Source organism: Microcaecilia unicolor, chromosome 8 (assembly GCF_901765095.1).
Source record: "Microcaecilia unicolor chromosome 8, aMicUni1.1, whole genome shotgun sequence".
Lineage (NCBI taxonomy): Eukaryota > Metazoa > Chordata > Amphibia > Gymnophiona > Siphonopidae > Microcaecilia > Microcaecilia unicolor.
The window spans coordinates 26,526,685-26,543,695 of record NC_044038.1 but is presented as its reverse complement, the minus strand read 5'-3'; the positions used below and the strand labels follow the sequence as shown (position 1 = coordinate 26,543,695).

The 17,011-nt window shown below is 43.2% G+C and overlaps 1 protein-coding gene across 1 annotated transcript in view; it reads left to right on the top strand.

Annotated features, from left to right (window-relative positions):
* Positions 1-17,011, top strand: part of RSPH10B (radial spoke head 10 homolog B) — a 101,063-nt gene that overhangs the window by 955 nt on the left and 83,097 nt on the right. The window contains exons 2-4 of the mRNA XM_030212022.1: positions 9,399-9,752; positions 14,474-14,549; positions 15,607-15,675. Of these exons, the coding sequence (XP_030067882.1) occupies positions 9,403-9,752; positions 14,474-14,549; positions 15,607-15,675 (495 nt within the window). The 5' untranslated portion in view covers positions 9,399-9,402. The remainder of the gene's footprint in view (positions 1-9,398; positions 9,753-14,473; positions 14,550-15,606; positions 15,676-17,011) is intronic.

Sequence of the window (17,011 nt, the reverse complement as noted above, 5' to 3'; positions counted from 1 at the left end):
CTCTGCCCCGGAACAGGAAGTAACCTGTTCCGGGGCAGAGGGCAGGGAACCAGCGGAGCCGACACCCCCCCCCCCAGCGGCGTGCACCCGGAGCGGACCGCCCCACCGCCCCCCCTTTCCTATGCCACTGGCCATTAACAATATTGGCTGCTAATAATCAATTATTGATGTTAATTGGCAGTAATTTGGATTTGCATGTGGATCTGGCTGAGTGCAGTTCTGTAACAATCTGTGCCCAAACCCTTTAAGGCGCATCCCAAAAGGTGCGTGGCCATGGGAGGGGCATGGGCAGGTCAGGGACATTTCAAATAATTACACACAGTGTGGAATTTGGAGAATGTGGGTCCAAGTTGTGCACCAGGATTTACACCAGGTTTCAGCTGGCATAAGTCCTTGTGCCCAAAGTTGGCCGTGAGAATCCCCACTAGGCACTATTGTATAAACTGCGCTTATCCCGGAGCGCCCTTTAAAGAACACTGTTGAGCAGTGAGCGCTGATTTTTCACCGCCTATTTTTCGGTGCCATTTATTTAATCCAGCATTTGAACATTTTTATGTGGATGCAGGTGAGGTTGTGTTGCCAGTCCCTTTGGACCTAACTTCAGCATTTGATCTTTTAGATCATCAGCTGTTGTTGGGTAAATTATCCCAGTTGGGGTTGAAGGGGCAGGCATTTAATTGGTTTGCCTCGTTTCTTGCTGATAGTACTTATTTTGTGCAGGAGGTGGGAGTTCAGTCATCTGTGTATGATATTGTATGTGAGGTTCTTCAGGGTCATCTTTATCACTGATTTTATTTAATTAATTTGTAACACCTGTAGTTTAAAAAATTCAGGAGGTGGGGGGGTGTATGTGTATGCAGATGGTTGGGTATTGTTCTCCCCTTCTCCGGATCTTTCTTTATTAAATGATTGTTGATGATAGTAGACTTTAAAAGGCAAAGGTTAGTTTTAAATGTAGTTAGGGCTCGTTGGCTTACTGGTCACCTGCCAAGACTGACAGTTTTTGGAGGGTCTAGTGCAGTTATGTGAGGCATTCTGATATTTGGGTATCATCTTGGGTTCTTCATTGCATTTTAATCAGCAGGTATCCTGAGTAATGCGTGTGGATGCTATGTGCAGTGAAACCTTATTTTGACTGTGCTATGTTGCATGTCTTTTTACATGCTTTAGTAGTTTAAAAATTGGACTAGGCTAATGTGGGTTATGTGGGAATTGCACGTTACCTCCAAAAGAGTTTGAGGACATTGCAGAATGCAGTTATTAGGTGTTGGTGGAGAGAGATCATGTGACCTCCTTTGTACATTCGATATCATTGGTTGTCTGTAGAATATAAGTCAATGTATAAGACCTTGACTTTGACGCATAGAGTTTTGCATAATGGAATGCCTGCATATCTGTTACCAATGGTACATTCTTATGTTGCAGTTCAGGTATTGCAGTCTACTATGGCATCATTGTTGGCTTTTTTGTGCGGTGACTCGGGCTCACTTTATGGTATCTCAAGAGAGTGCATTTTTTTTTGGCAAGCGCCACTTTTGTGGAATCAGCTCCCCCAGGAATTGTGGGAGGAAGTGTCTCTCAGACTGTTTAAGGTGAAGCTAAAAACGTGTTCTTTTCAACAAGCATTTGGGTCAGTTAGCTAACCCGTGTAAGCATCATTTCAGACCTGTTAGATGATTGGCCAGATTTTATTTTGGTTGTGTAAGTGGTGAATGTGTTGTGTCCTGTTTTTATATTGATGTCCTTTTCTGACTTTTATTTTATTTTAAAATTGTAAACCACTGTGGCTATTTTCTTAGTAGAGTTGCATATCAAGTATTTTAAAGCTATTAAACTATTTATGGCAGTGATGAAAATGCTTCGTGCATCCAACCTAGAATGCATTCAACTGAATTTTGTTTTAATGTAACAAGGTGGAAAAATTTTAACACAGTTAATATTTCAAAAATGTGGAGGCCTTATAATTGATGAGTTTCTATTGGGGTGGTGGGGGGGGGGGGGGGGTGCTGGGGACCTCACTTTTAAATCCGTAAGTGCTAACACAGCATTTTTCAAATGGTATGCCACAGCTGCTCCTCAGGTGTGCCACGGGAGTTGGGCCAACTTAATTTGTGCCAGTAAGTTTTCTTGTCTCCAGTGGTCGGTGGCAGGGAGCAGGGATTCATACAGCTTGTTTGTGCCAACCTCGGAGCCTTCTCTACAATATGACTTCTTGCTTACACATAGGCAGGAAGCATCAGAGAGAAGGATCTAAGGTTGACACAAGCAGGCTGTATGAATCACTGCTCACTGCCGCCGACCAGTAGAGACAAGAAAACTTTTCAAAGGTACATTTGGGGGAGGGGGTCAAGAGAGACAAGGGGAGATGCCTGGTCACGTGTAACTAAACTCTGGAATTCGTTGCCAGAGAATGTGGTAAAGGTGGTTAGCTTGGGTTAAAAAAAGATCTGGACGGCTTCCTAAAGGAAAAGTCCATAGACCATTATGAAATTGACTTGTGGAAAATCCACTGCTATTTCTGGGGTAAGCAGCATAAAATATATTGAACTTTTTCGGGATATTTGTGACCTGGATTGGCCACTGTTGGAAACAGGATGCTGGGCTTGATGGACCTTTGGGCTATCCCAGTGTGGCAATACTTATGTACTTATGACAGGAGGGAGAGATGCTAGACTATTTTTGTGGGTGTGGGGGAAAGAGAAAATAAATGCTGGACTATTTGTGAGGAACAGGGCGGGGGGAAGAAGGTAAATGCTAGACTCTTTGTAAGGGTGGGGGGGGGGGAAGTAAAGGTAAAATACTGGACTCTGTGTGGGGGTGCAGGTATGAGTGAGAGGGGAAGAAGGTCAAATGCTGAACCATGTGTGGGTGGGAGAGGAAGAAGGGGAAATGCTGGAACATGTGTGGGTATGATAGTGGGGTTGAGTGAGTGGGCGGGGGGGAGAAGGTAAAATGCTGGACCAAGTGTGGGGATGGGGGTGGGATAGAAGGTAAAATGCTGGACCATGTGTGGGGGGTGTGCCTTGACAATTTAGCGCTGTGTAAATGTGCCGTGAGACGAAAAAGGTTGAAAATCTCTTTGCTAGCAGAGTGAAATTGCTTACCTGTGACCACAGGGTGCCAGTGTGACATTCAGGCAGTTCATTTCTTATTGTTTCTATTTCACAACTTTTTTTTAAATTTATAACCATTTAAATTTTTACAAGCGATAAAACAACTTGCCAGAAATACTTTTTCTTATATAGTAGATTTTATTTATTGGAGGTAACAAGTCTGAGGAAAATTGTAAAACTTCAACCAAGTATTTTTTAAATGCATCCAGAGGTGGAATTCCATTTTCTCTCGGAAAATTCAATATGCGCAAATTTAGTCTCCAATTATAATTTTCAATTTGGTTAATCTTTCTAGTTATTATAATTTTGTCTTTTATTAACTCTGAGGATAAATCTTGTAGCTTCTTCACATCCTGATTAAGCTTCATTGTTTGAGTAGCAAATTCCTTTTTAATGTCAGCCAAAGACACAGAAAAATTGTTCATCGTACTTACTAGAGAGGAAAGTTCCTTAGTGGATTTGTCAACGGTAACCGCCAACTGTTGGAGAACTATCCAGACGTTTTCCAACGACACTGTCCCAGGAGCAGTTCTTACTTGCTTTCAGTCAATGCTCGGGCCCTCTGGTCTTTGCATCTCGTCGGGTTGCGCCTTACCAGTGCCTTCGAACAAGGCCCCGGCAATAACCACTTCGGTCTCCAGGGGTCCCTTCTGGTTTTGGCGTCCTTCTGGATGGGGCGGTGGATCGAGTACCAGAGGAGATAGCGTGACATCTAGGCCCAAATCCTCCAGGATTTAACCTTCCTGGAGGACTGCCGGGCTCCTCTCGGTATTTTGGGTGGAAGTTCACGAGATGAACCGCTCTATCGAGGCCTGATGCGGGGAGGAAGTCCGGGTTATCGAGGCTTGTCCCCGGACTATACCCTTTCTTTTGGTATATGGCATAACTTAGAAGATACACTTTTTTTTCCAAGCACCGATTTCCGAGCGGTGCAGAGCTCGGTCAACTACGTGCCGCCATCTTGACTTGCCAGAAATACAGAGAAAGTAATATATAGGAATTATTTCAGTCAGGTAATTCTATTCTCTTCCTTAGACCACTAAATAGGAAGAGTGAAACAAAGACAAGGAGATCAATTAAACAGTAAACAGAAAAAAAAACGTGGTATTAACCTGATTATCCCCAGATATTACTCGTCTAATTCATTATTCCACATCGATCATCTGGTTGGCTTCTTCAAGGCCAATACGGTGTATAGTCAAATCTTTTAATTGAAAACGTACTTATTGTCCAATATTAGTTAGAAATAATAGATCTGATTACATCCTTTCTCTTTTAAAAGCCAGAAATTATTTAACAATACATATACTTAAGTCTCTAATTCAGATCCCGCTGATTAAAGTAATCCCAGTTTTCACAGGCTTCACTCCTTTTAAAGTAATAATTGAGGAAATATTTCTGAGGAAAACTTTAGGACTCATACCCGGAACTCTGGGAAAAACAATAATCTCGATATTAATCATCTATAATAATGTTCATTTTATTAGTCAAAGTTTCTGGTCTATCATCATTTTCAAGATCATAACCACTTCTTGCTCATGTAGAACCATTTGTTATATCAATTTTTCACTCTCAAAGGGTTCAGTTAAATTGTCCATGTAACTCTCTAATAAAATTATATCTGAAACAAGATTATTTACTTCCACCGTTAGGTCCCAAAGCACCTTCCAGATGATATTCAATGTAACCTCCACGGGAGCCAAAAACTCCAAGTTGATTTCTCTTAGGTGTTTAGGAGTGGTTCCGCTGATTTGGGTTTTGCTGTAAACATCCTCCATTTCAGCATATGCCTCTAACTCACTCTTCCACTCCTATGGACATGGTGGTTGAATAATTCCGGAGCGATGGAGTTGTTTTTTCCAGGTCCAAGAGTGTTGACGCTCCTTCGCCGGCGCTAATCAAAGGACTCGCCAACCGTTTCATCTGTGGGCAGTTCGTCGCACAGCAGTCCCGCACTTGCTGCTCAGGGGACAAATTGCTGGCCATCGGTGGTTGACCGCCGGTTGTCCCCTTCCTCTCAGATAAGGTAACTGCAATTGCAGAGAGGAAATTTACGTAAAGAAGACGAAACTTCAGAGGGCAGCTGGGCCATTGGGCATACGAACTTCAGGTCGCCATCTTACCACTCTCCCAGTTTGGGACACTCTTTGTGTGGTTTCTCCTCAGAGGCCTGTCTGATATGAGTAACCCTTCAGCATAGCCCTCTGAGTCACTAAAACACAGAAGCCCCTCTACCACTACAAGGTGGTGTCCCTTCGGAGGGGTCTATTTCACAACTTATAATGGTGCCTTTTTACAAAATTGGGGGCCAAAGCAATAAGCTTGCATTAGAGCAGTGCACCAACGTTTATTCATTTATTGGGATTTATTAACTGCCTATATGAAGAGATTCACCTAAGGTGGTGTACAGCAGGTAAAGCTTGACATAAAACTTAGTTTTGTTCGGTCACGGCTTCTTAACGTTGTGTCATAAGTACATATATAAGTATTGCCATACTGGGACAGACCAAAGGTCCATCAAGCCCAACATCCTGTTTCTAACAGTGGCCAGTACCTGGCACGATCCCAAAAAAGTACAATACATTTTATGCTGCTTATCCTAGAAATAAGCAATGGATTTTCCCCAAGTCTAATTTAATAATGGTCTATGGACTTTTCCTTTAGGAAGTCATCCAAACCTTTATTTAAACCCCTCTAAGCTAACTGCTTTTACTACATTCTATGGCAACAAATTCCAGAGTTTAATTACACATTGAATGAAGAAATATTTTGTCCAATTCGTTTTAAATATACTACTTTGTAGCTTAATTTCGTGCCCCCTAGTCCTAGTATTTTCACATCTACCCATTCCACTCCACTCATTATTTTATAGAACCTCTATTGTATCTCCCCTCAGCCGTCTTTTCTCCAAGCTGAAGAGCCCTAGCTGCTTTAGCCTTTCCTAATAGGGAAGTCATCCCATCCCCTTTATCATTTTTGTTGCCCTTCTCTGTATCGTTTCTAATTCCACTATATCTTTTTTGAGATGCGGTGACCAGAATTGAACACAATATTCGAGGTGCAGTCGCACCATGGAGCAATACAAAGGCATTATATTGTCCTCTTTTTGTTTTCCATTCCTAATAAAACCTAACTTTCTATTTGCTTTGTTAGCCGCCGCCACCACACACTGAGCAGAGGGTTTCAACGTACTATTAACGATGACGCCTAATTGTTAAAGCAGCAGGTTGAGAACCAAGACAGCCAGTTCAAATTATGCAGGGGGTGAAGGTGTTAGGAGAAGGGGTGGGATTTGTAAATGGGAAGGGCTTCAGGGCCAAGCTTACACTTTAGCCTTCAACAGGTCCTGAAGGGGATATCGCCTAGGTCCCACGATACTACCATGGATTTGAGGTTCCCCAAAGGGAGTACTGTAGGCAGTGGCGTACCAAGGGGGGGCGGTGGGTGCAGTCCGCCCCGGGTGCACGCCGCTGGGGGGCTGCCACGCGCCTGTCCGCTACGTTCGCCACCTTATGCTCCCTCTGCCCTGGAACAGGTTACTTCCTGTTTCGGGGCAGAGGGAGCATGGAAACGAACGAAGCGGAGAGGGGTGTGGCACCCCCCACAGCGGCGTGCACCCAGGGGGGGGTTCTTTCGCGGGGGGGGAGTCGCGCTGCACCCAGGGGGCAGGGCGCATCGGCGATCCGCCCCGGGTGTCAGCCCCCCTAGGAACGCCACTGACTGTAGGAACAGGAAGTATCTGTTCTTACATGTAACATTGTAATTTTTGGCAGCACAAGGAGGAGAGCACAGGTGACAGCAGAACTGAATCTTCTCGCTACTGTGAAGGTTGAACCGGTGAGGCAGGCTTTTGGCATCCTTTAATCTTTGGTGTCCTGAGCCAGTGCCTCACCTGCCTCATGCTTGAATCCGGTTCTGGAAATACCTGCTGTACGTGAATGTAACTCATCTTGCTTGGATTTGGAAAGTCAAGTAATTAAATTTAAATTTCTTTTCTAATGAAACAGAGTGTACACCTCTTCCCTTGGCTCTCTGATATCATCCCATGGCTTTCAATACCATCTCTATGCTGATGACTCCCAAATCTACCTCTCTACCCCCGAAATCCCAACCACCATCCAGACCACAAAGTTTCAGCTTGCCTATCTGATATCGCTGCCTGGATGTCTCAACGTCATCTGAAACTTAACATGGCCAAAACCGAGCTTCTCATCTTTCTCCCTAAACCTACCTCTCCTCTCCCTCCTTTCTCTATTTCTGTGGATGGCACTATCATTCTCCCTGCCTCATCTGCTCATAACCTTGAGGTCATCTTTGACTCCTCGCTCTCCTTCTCTGCTCACATTCAGCAGATTGCCAAAACCTGTCGTTTCTTTCTCTATAATATCAGCAAAATCCGTCCCTTCATCTCTGGATACTCTGCCAGAACCCTTATCCACACTCTTATCACCTCTCATCTTGATTATTGTAACCTGCTTCTTAACGGCCTCCCTCTTAGCCATCTCTCTCCTCTTCAATCGGTCCAAAACTGTGCTACGCGACTCATTTTACGCCAAAGTCGCTGTGCTCACATTAGGCCTCTCCTTAAGTCACTTCACTGGCTCCCTATCCGTTTCCGCATTAAATTCAAGCTTCTCTTATTGACCTATAAGTGCATTCACTCTGCCGCTCCCCAGTACCTCTCCACTCTTGTCTCTCCATACGCCTGCCCCCTCAGGTACTCCATTCTGTTGATAAATCTCTCTTATTTGTTCCTACTGCTAATTCCAGACTCTGTTCCTTTTATCTTGCTGCACCTCACGCCTGGAATAAACTTCCTGAGCCTGTACATTTTGCCCCCTCTTTGGCCGTTTTCAAGTCCAAACTTAAAGCCCATCTTTTTACCACTGCTTTTGACTCCTAACCACTGCTCACTTGCCCTGTCCTCTGGTGGTGGGAGGCGGGGCTGGTGGTTGGGAGGCGAGGATAGTGCTGGGCAGACTTATACGGTCTGTGCCCTGAAAATGACAGATACAAATCAAGGTAAGGTATACACAAAAAGTAGCACATATGAGTTTATCTTGTTGGGCAGACTGGATGGACCATGCAGGTCTTTTTCTGCCGTCATCTACTATGTTACTATGTTATTCCCTTTCCCTTAATGTTCTGTCTGTCTGTCTGTCTGCCTGTCTTATCTAGATTGTAAGCTCTTTGAGCAGGGACTGTTTTTTTTTGTGTATGGTGTGCAGCGCTGCGTATGCCTTGTAGCGCTATAGAAATGATAAGTAGTAGTAGTGTACAGATGTGCAGAGGACAAGTCTTTAATTTTGGTGAGCTGTCAATCTATGTACTACACTACCATATTTAGTAAATGATCTTTCTCACTGTTTATGGGGAAAAGCAAGACTTCCTAAATCATGCTAATATAAGGGTGGCAAAAGACAGACCGCAGATTAAAAATAGAGCAAGATAGGGTGACGCAACCATGCTTTACTTTGGGCATGTATTGTAAAGGATGTTTCTGTTGGTGCTTTATGGGGACAATATCAGGACAACCACATTCGAAGGGTGCAGGAGTAACTTCATGCATGTATGTGCTGGTAAAAATCAGCACTTTTGTATGTATTTTATAGCAAATTCATATGTTGATTTCACCCCTGTTCTGCCCATCACATAAAATTAGGAGCTTTGTTTTCCTAGCACTTACTTTAATGTGTATACACTGGGGCAGTTTTGCAAGCACTTGCTAGAGCAGGGGTGGGCAACCATGATCCTCGAGGGCCTCAACCACTGTTCCCTCTAAACTGACGGGAGTCCTCCAACTGCATTGCTGCCAGTAGGGGTGGTGCTTCAATATTGTATTTTCAATTGCTAGAAACAGGCAGGTTCTCTGGAGTTCTGCAGAACTTGTCTGTCCCTCACATTTGAAAATGTGATAATGAAACAGCACCACCCACTGGCAGGGACTGTATCTGGAGGACTCCCACTCAGTTTAGCAGGAACAGTTGCTGCAACCCAGTTGGGTTTTCAAGATTTCCCCATTGATTATACATGAAATCTATTTGCATGCAGTGCTTCCATTTTATGCAAATAGATTTCTTGCATATTAATTGAGGAAATCCTGAAAACCCAACTAGGTTGCAGCCCTTGAGGACCAAGGTTTCCCACCCTTGTACTAGAGCATGTAAAATGCTGTTCCATGTACTCAGGTCATTTATAAAATTGCCTCCGAAACGTTGAAAATATGATTTAAAAAAATAAGCATCAGATTTGATAAAACTGTTGTTCTTATGTTTTCTTTTACAGCTAAATGGTGAAGCTTTTTACAAATAATTTATTGATTAGAAGTTTGAAATCATTTGTTCATGCTGAGAAAGAATCTCTTGAAAAATTAGTGGCTATGGTTAAAGAAAAGAAAAAAGGTGAGGGCAAGAAGGCCGAGAAGCATCCAGCTCCTGAGCCCTTGGATGTGGTTAAAGATGAGGAGACCAGCTCCAAAGGATCATCGGCATCACCACCACTTTCTATAAAAGAAGCAGAACACGTCCCAAGTGAGACAGCATCCCAGAAAGGATCACTGAAAGAAGCAGATTCTTTGGTCACAGATAATGCACCTGTATGTTATGAGGAACCTATACTCACCCGGCTTATTGTGGAACGGTACAACCATTTCTAAAACCTAAATAGAATGCCATTAATGCGCAGCCTCAGAATAATAAATATTTCTATTACAAATTTAGCATTGTAAGGTGTGGTGCAAAAAAACAGATCCAGGACTTTGCTCCACATCTTACGTGCTACTATCACTTTTGTAAATTTGTTTTAATTAATTGGACTATCAACTGCAAAGTAAATGAAATTCACATAAATAAAATACTAAGGGCGTAATGTGTAAATGTTGATGCCTAAATTATATACGGACTGGGTGTATTCTATAACACTTGCATAGATTTTGGAAACACCTACGACTTGCCTATTTCACGCCCAATGCCATGCCCCTTTTTCAGCTATCAGGCTTATTTTCGAAAGAGATCCCTGGCCATCTTCTGACACAAATCGGGAGATGGCCGGCGATCTCCTGAACCCGGCCAAATCGATATTATTGAAAGCCGATTTTGGCCGGGTTCAACTGCTTTTTCGTCGTGGCGCCGGCCTACCTTCAAGGGGGCGTGTTGGTAGGGTAGCAAAGACGGGGCAGGGGGCGGGACGGGGGCGTGGGTACGGGATGGCCGGCTTCACCTTATAATGAAAAACAATGGCCGGTTCGAACGAGCATTTCGCCGGCCGGACTTGGTCCATTTATTTTTAGGACCAAGTCTGAAAAAAGTGACCCAACTGACCAGATGACCACCGGAGGGAAGCGGGGATCACCTCCCCTTACTCCACCAGTGGTCACCAACCCCCTCCCACCCCAAAAAAACAAAAAAAAACTTTTTTTGCCAGCCTGTATGCCAGACTGAAATGTCATACCCAACTCCTTGACAGCAGTATACATGTCCCTGGAGCAGTTTTTAGTGGGTGGAGTACACTTCAGGCAGGTGGACCCAGGCCCACCCCCCCTACCTGTTCCACTTGTGATGGTTAATGTTGAGCCCTCCAAAACCCACTGTACCCACATGTATGTGCCCCCCTTCACCCCTTACTGCTATGGTAATGGTGTAGAGTTGTGGCGAGTGGGTTTTGGGGGGGGGGGATTTGGGGGGCTCAGCACCCAAGGTAAGGGTGCTATGCACCTGGAAGCTATTTTGGGGGGGGTTTTAAAAAATTTTAAGTGCCCCCTAGGGTGCCCATTTGGTGTCCTGGCATGTGAGGGGGGCCAATGCACTACAAATGCTGGCTCCTCCCATGCCCAAATGCCTTGCATTTCGCCGGGTTTGAGATGGCCGAGCCAGGTTTCCATTATGGCTGAAAACCGAAGCCAGCCATCTCATATAAACCCAACGGTCCTGCTCTAATCCCGGCGAGCGATTTGGCCGGCGCCAAGCACATTTCGAAAATACACTTGGCTCCGCCCCATCACGGAGCCGGCCCCAAAGATGGCCGACCATCGATTTGGCCAGCGCCGTTCAATTACGCCCCTCTATGTGACTTTGAATTTACATGCATCACATTATAGAATACGCTTGGACAGTTCTGCGCGTAAATTCTAATTAATGCCAATTAGTGTCAACAATTGCTTGTTAACGCAATTATCTGTGCTGATTGGCTTGTCTAATTAAGTTGCGTGCACGAATCCAGAATACAACTGGATTTACGTGCACAGCAAGTCACGCTATAGAGAATCCCGAGGTAAAAGTGCAAAAGCCAAGAAGCTGTTCCCTCATATTTGCTGCCGTATTTGCATACGATGTCTACTTGTGTCGGTTCAATCTTTTTGAACACATTGACTTAGTAATAGCGATTTCTGATTAACGATGGTTCCAGTGTCATTGCTTCACATGTACTGTTTTGTCCTAGGATGTTTATGATGGAGCTATATCATGGATGGAGGGAAGGGGGAGTTGGGGGGAAAGGGGATCAGGGACTAGGTTTCTGTTGTTATATTGTTATCCATTTGATTGCCATTATCTGCTATAATTCACCTTAAAAGTCCTGCTTCACTCTTTTGCCTGCATGTTCTCCGTCCCTTCTGTTAGACCACAGCTGTTTTTATCACGCTTTATTTCTCCCTTAATTTATTTCCCTTTATTTCTCCCTTTTCTATTTAAAGTCCTGCTCCTTAGAAACTATTGGGCCCTTTTGCTAAAGTTTAGCATGAACTAATGAACATGTGGCCCATAGACATAAAATAGGTTGCTCACCATTTAGCACATGCTGATGTCTGTTAGTGTACCCTAGGCTGTAGTAAAAGGATCCCTATAAGAGATGCAGCTTTGGTGAAGGAATCAGAGGGAGCAGGGGCAAGCTGGACTCGGGGGAGCTGTCTTACATGTTGACTTAGACCATCACCACCTTGCTGCAGGCATGCACAAAGGTAGTGGGCAGCATGCTCAGCCATGAGATTTGGACGGGAGTCACTGGCCTGCACAAGGGGTTGAGCCTGGCTTGGGAGGAATGGCCTAATGGTTAATGCAACCTGGGTTTGATTGTCACTGCAGCTCCTTTTGACCTTGGGCAAGTCACTTAACCCTCCATTTCCCCAGGTACAAAAACTTAGATTGTGAACCCTCTAGGAACAGAGAAAGTACCTGCATATACCCCTGGATTCTATATAGCGTGCCTAGAGATCCGCTCTGAAATCGGCGCGGATTCTTTAACAGTGCACCTAACAACAAGCTAATGAGCGCTGATAACAGCACTTAATAAGCAATAATGAGCACTAATTAGAATTTAGGCACACAATTCACTAAGCGTATTCTGTAATGATGTGCGCCAAACTTTTACCGTACACAGGCAAAAAGGGATGTGGCTATGGGCGGGGAATGGGCATTTTGTGGGTGTTCTGAAATTTCCGCACCTAGTTATAGAATATGGTCCATTGCACCTAAATCTTTGAGCCAGGATTTAAACCACATTTTTGTTGGTGTAAATTGATGCGCATAGTTTTAGTCGCTGAAATATCAACTAAGCGTATTTGTCATGAAACACCTAGCCACCCACCTGGGGCTACCCTGTGGCCACTTAGAGGGTCTATCCCCAACACAGCTTAGGTCCGCCTGCACCTGCCACTTGTGTTCTACACTAGCACCCTCCTCCTACCAACTGGGTCAGAAACGCCTTTGGGCTAGTCTTCCACGCTCAAATTATCCCCAGTGATTACTGGAGGCCACACTCCCAGTGATCCTACAATTCCCAGAAAGCACTCACAGACCCAACACACTAACCACCAGGATTCTTTATCAGTCCAGACAGGCAGAGGCAATAAACTGAAAAGGAATGTTTATTGTCTTTAAAAATTGAACAATGAACCAATAGAAGTGTAATCAGCAAGCAATAACAGGTAACTGAAATATGGATAAATTATAACACTTACTAAACATTTGCTTACTTTCTGAAAGGTACCTGGGAATATCAGGATATGTAACTGTTTGTTTACTAAACCTCAGCAAAGAGTTTCTGCTCTCTTTTCTTCCTGGCTAAGACTGGAGGCAAAACCAGCACACTCTAAAGGAAATGAGGTCCCGGTCCAATCAGAGCCCAGTCAACAAGATTTCAAATATATACTCTTGCTTTCTGTTTGTGTCAAACTAAAGAAAAGAACATCCAGTTCTCTGTAACAGCTTTACAGCAAAGAAACACCACCTACTGGCCAAATAGGAGAAATACACTTTAGGACATAATTAAGGCAGGGAAATATCCAATATGTTTTACAGGCTTAAAACACACAGTTTCTTCACAGTATTATGTAATTGGTGCCTAAATCTAGGTGTGATTATAGAATATACTTAGTTGGCACTGATTTCAGCACTGATTTTTTTTAGTTGCCATGTATAGAATCTCCCCCATAATGTATGCAGTGCTGCGTACATCTAGTAGCGCTATAGAAATGATTAGTAGTAGGGATAGATTGGGACCAGAGAGAGCAAAGGACAGGCTGGGCCCTTGAGAACTGGCCAGATTGTTGGTTGCTGGCTGAGTCAGAGGCTGAACTCGATGATGGCAGTGGCAGAAAGTTAGAGAGCAGCAGCGGGGGCAGCAACTACCCTCCAAGACTGCAGGAGCTGAAGGAAGTGCAAATGCAGCTACTGCTGCTTCTGTTACCTAGCAACAAGGTGACTAGCAGCCCCTTACTCCCCTTCAGCTTTCTGCTGGATGGACAGGTGACTGTCCCAGGGCTCAGTAACAGCTCTTCCGTTGCCTCTGTACTGAGGATTTGTGAGGTGTATGAAGCCAGCATTGCCCAGAAGTTACGAGCACCTGAACAGCGGTGCCCAAAAGTTACGCCCCCTCTGGAGGTCCCTCCAACAGTTAACAGAGACATTTTGCAGTTACAGTGTTTTAATCTTGGCAGTAAATGCAAGGCAACTAAGTTAGATGTTTCATTAGTACTATGCTGACGTATTTTATTTGAATATCAGTGCTGTTAACTGTGTATAATTTTGATATTGTTTCATGGTAGTCTTTAATTTGCTACTCTCAAGGTGACCTCATTTATTGTGTTCAGTTTTACTATTGTCATGCTGTTAACAAAATTGTAAGTTTTATGTTCAGCTGTACCTGCTGTACACTGCCTTGGGTGCATCTCTTCATAAAGGCAGTTAATAAATCCCAATAAATAAATAAATGTTACAACACTAGTAAATAAAGTCCTGAGAGTGCCTTCTATGAGCACCTAAGTCATTTAGATTGGAAGTCTTAAACATAGGGTAGGTGGTAATGATAACCTAGTGTGCCTTTAAATAATCTTTTCTTTTACTTTTGTTTCATTTTTATGTTTGTAGATATGAAGGAGAGACACTCCATGGGTTATATGAAGGTCAAGGCACGGCATACTTTCAGGAAGGAAATGTCTACTCAGTGAGTATATCTTTTTTAGCTTTATATATTTGATTACATAAGTATTAACTTTGTGTTTGGCTGTGATGTCAATGCCTCCTGTCCTTTGGGCCTACCGACAGAGGGATATAGGGGGATAAATTTGATTTCTATAAAGATGTTCCCTTATTTTGTACCTATAGAAAAAAAACTGTTGTAAATAGCTCCATGTCCAGGGGAACAAACTGAGCCAGTTCTAATTTTACTTCATAATGGGGGTCTTTTACAAAGGCGTGCTAGTGGTTTAAGGCCCCCTTTTACTAAGACGCGCTCACATTTTTAGCGCACGCTAAAATTGTGGGCGCGCTAAACGTTAAAGATGCCAATGCATTCCTATGGGCGTCTCTAACGTTTATCACGCCCACAATTTTAGCATGCGCTAAAAATGTGAGCACATCTCAGAAAAGGGGGGCCTTAGTGCACACTAGTGATTAACGCACACTAAATGCTAGAGACGCCCATAGAAATATACGGGCATCTCTGTCATTTACCGTGTGCTTATTTTTAGCGTGCGCTAAAAACACTAGAGCACCTTTGTAAAAGGACTTTTCCTTTAGGAAGGCTTGGACGGCTTCCTAAAGGAAAAGTCCGTAGACCGTTATTAAATGGACTTGGGGAAAATCCACTATTTCTGGGATAAGCAGTATAAAATGTTTTGTACTTTTTGGGGATCTTGCCAGGTATTTGTGATCTGGATTGGCCACTGTTGGAAACAGGATGCTGGGCTCGATGGACCTTTGGTCTTTCCCAGTATGGCAATACTTATGCACTTATATATGTACTTATGCATGATGGTTTAGTTCTACACGTAATAGGATAATCACAGTAATAACATATAAAATAAATCCAAAATAAATAAAATACCTGATTGGTATGAAGGCTGCTTGTGACCATTATTGATCAACCCATTGCCCCTTTAATCCTATTAATTTCACGTTCATAAGTTTTCAATAAATATATCTTTATATAGCTTGGTCTTGTTCATATTAGCCTGAACCTAAATATTTAGATAAATTAACATTTTTGCTTGATTTTTAAGGGTATGTTTTCTGAGGGTCTTATGCATGGAAAGGGCACTTATACCTGGTATGATGGAATCAAGTATGAAGTTGAGTATTTTTTTTCTTATAATTTACATAACATAATATATGTATATATTGTCTGATGTTTGCTGTCCTTTAAATTAAATAAAAACAGTTTTATAAATATTCAGATTTAGGGCACATAGGGATTCTTTTACTAAGGTGCGCTGAAAAATGGCCTGTGGTAGTGTAGACACGTGTTTTTGGTGCGCACAGAATTATTTTTTAGTGCACCTACAAAAAAATGTCTTTTTAAAATTTTTGCCAAAAACGGACGTGCAGCAAAATGAAAATTGCTGCGCGTCCATTTTGGGTCTGACACCTTACTGCAAGCCATTGACCTAGTGGTAAGGTCTTATGCGATAACTGAGTGGTAATGGTTTATGCGCGTCAAATGCCACTTGACATGCATAGCTGCCGCAAGCCAGAAAATAAAATATTTTTCAGACACACATAGCGGATGCATGCTGAAATTGAAATTACTGGAAGGGCCACGCGGTAGCCGGGCGATAACTCCAATTTGGCACGCGTTGGGTGCACGTAGGCACCTACGCGGCTTAGTAAAATGGCCCCATAGAAATTGACTGCATCTGTAGGTCCCGTCTCCTTTCGGCACTTATGTAGAAACACAGGCTATGCTGACTGGTAAAGTTTGTAAGACCTATCAGATCTGCTTGTTTCCCTTCCTATTACACCACTGCAGACTCTGCTTAATATTCAGATTTGTCTTCACTTCTTCACTGTACAAATCCTTTCCATCCAGAGCTTGGTCATGTTTAGTTCTTAAACTGCAGAATCAATTTCAGGCATAGAAACTCAGGGATACAACACTGAACTCAGCAGTACTTCCTCACACACTTCCACTTCTGTATTGCAAGCATTGCCATAAAGCCTGCCTTGCTACAATATATTTTAAATAAAAAGTATATATTTTTTTTAATTCAAACTATTGTAGCTATATTGTTTAAGTTTATGAGTCAAAAAGGTATATATAAAGATTAGAGGCCTGTTTGCAAAAGCGCATAAACATTTACTACGTGAATTAACATGCAGAAACAGGTATTGCACATCTGTGACATTTACCCCTTGTTAATTTGTGTAGCCATAGCACAGGCAACTAAGAGGCTTGGGCAGTGATTACAGTTAGCGCACAGTCAGTTACTGTGTTCTGTTACTACCGCAGATGGTGGCAAATACAAAGTAATGATAAGGAAGGTAAAGAGATACTTTGAAAGGAAGAGAGAGAGAGAGAGAGAGAGAGAGAGATCTGGATAGATGGATAGAGATGGATGGATCAAGTCATGCTGGAAACCCAGGGGCCTGGTCCCCAAAGGAAAGGATCCATAAAGAACTGAAAGACAA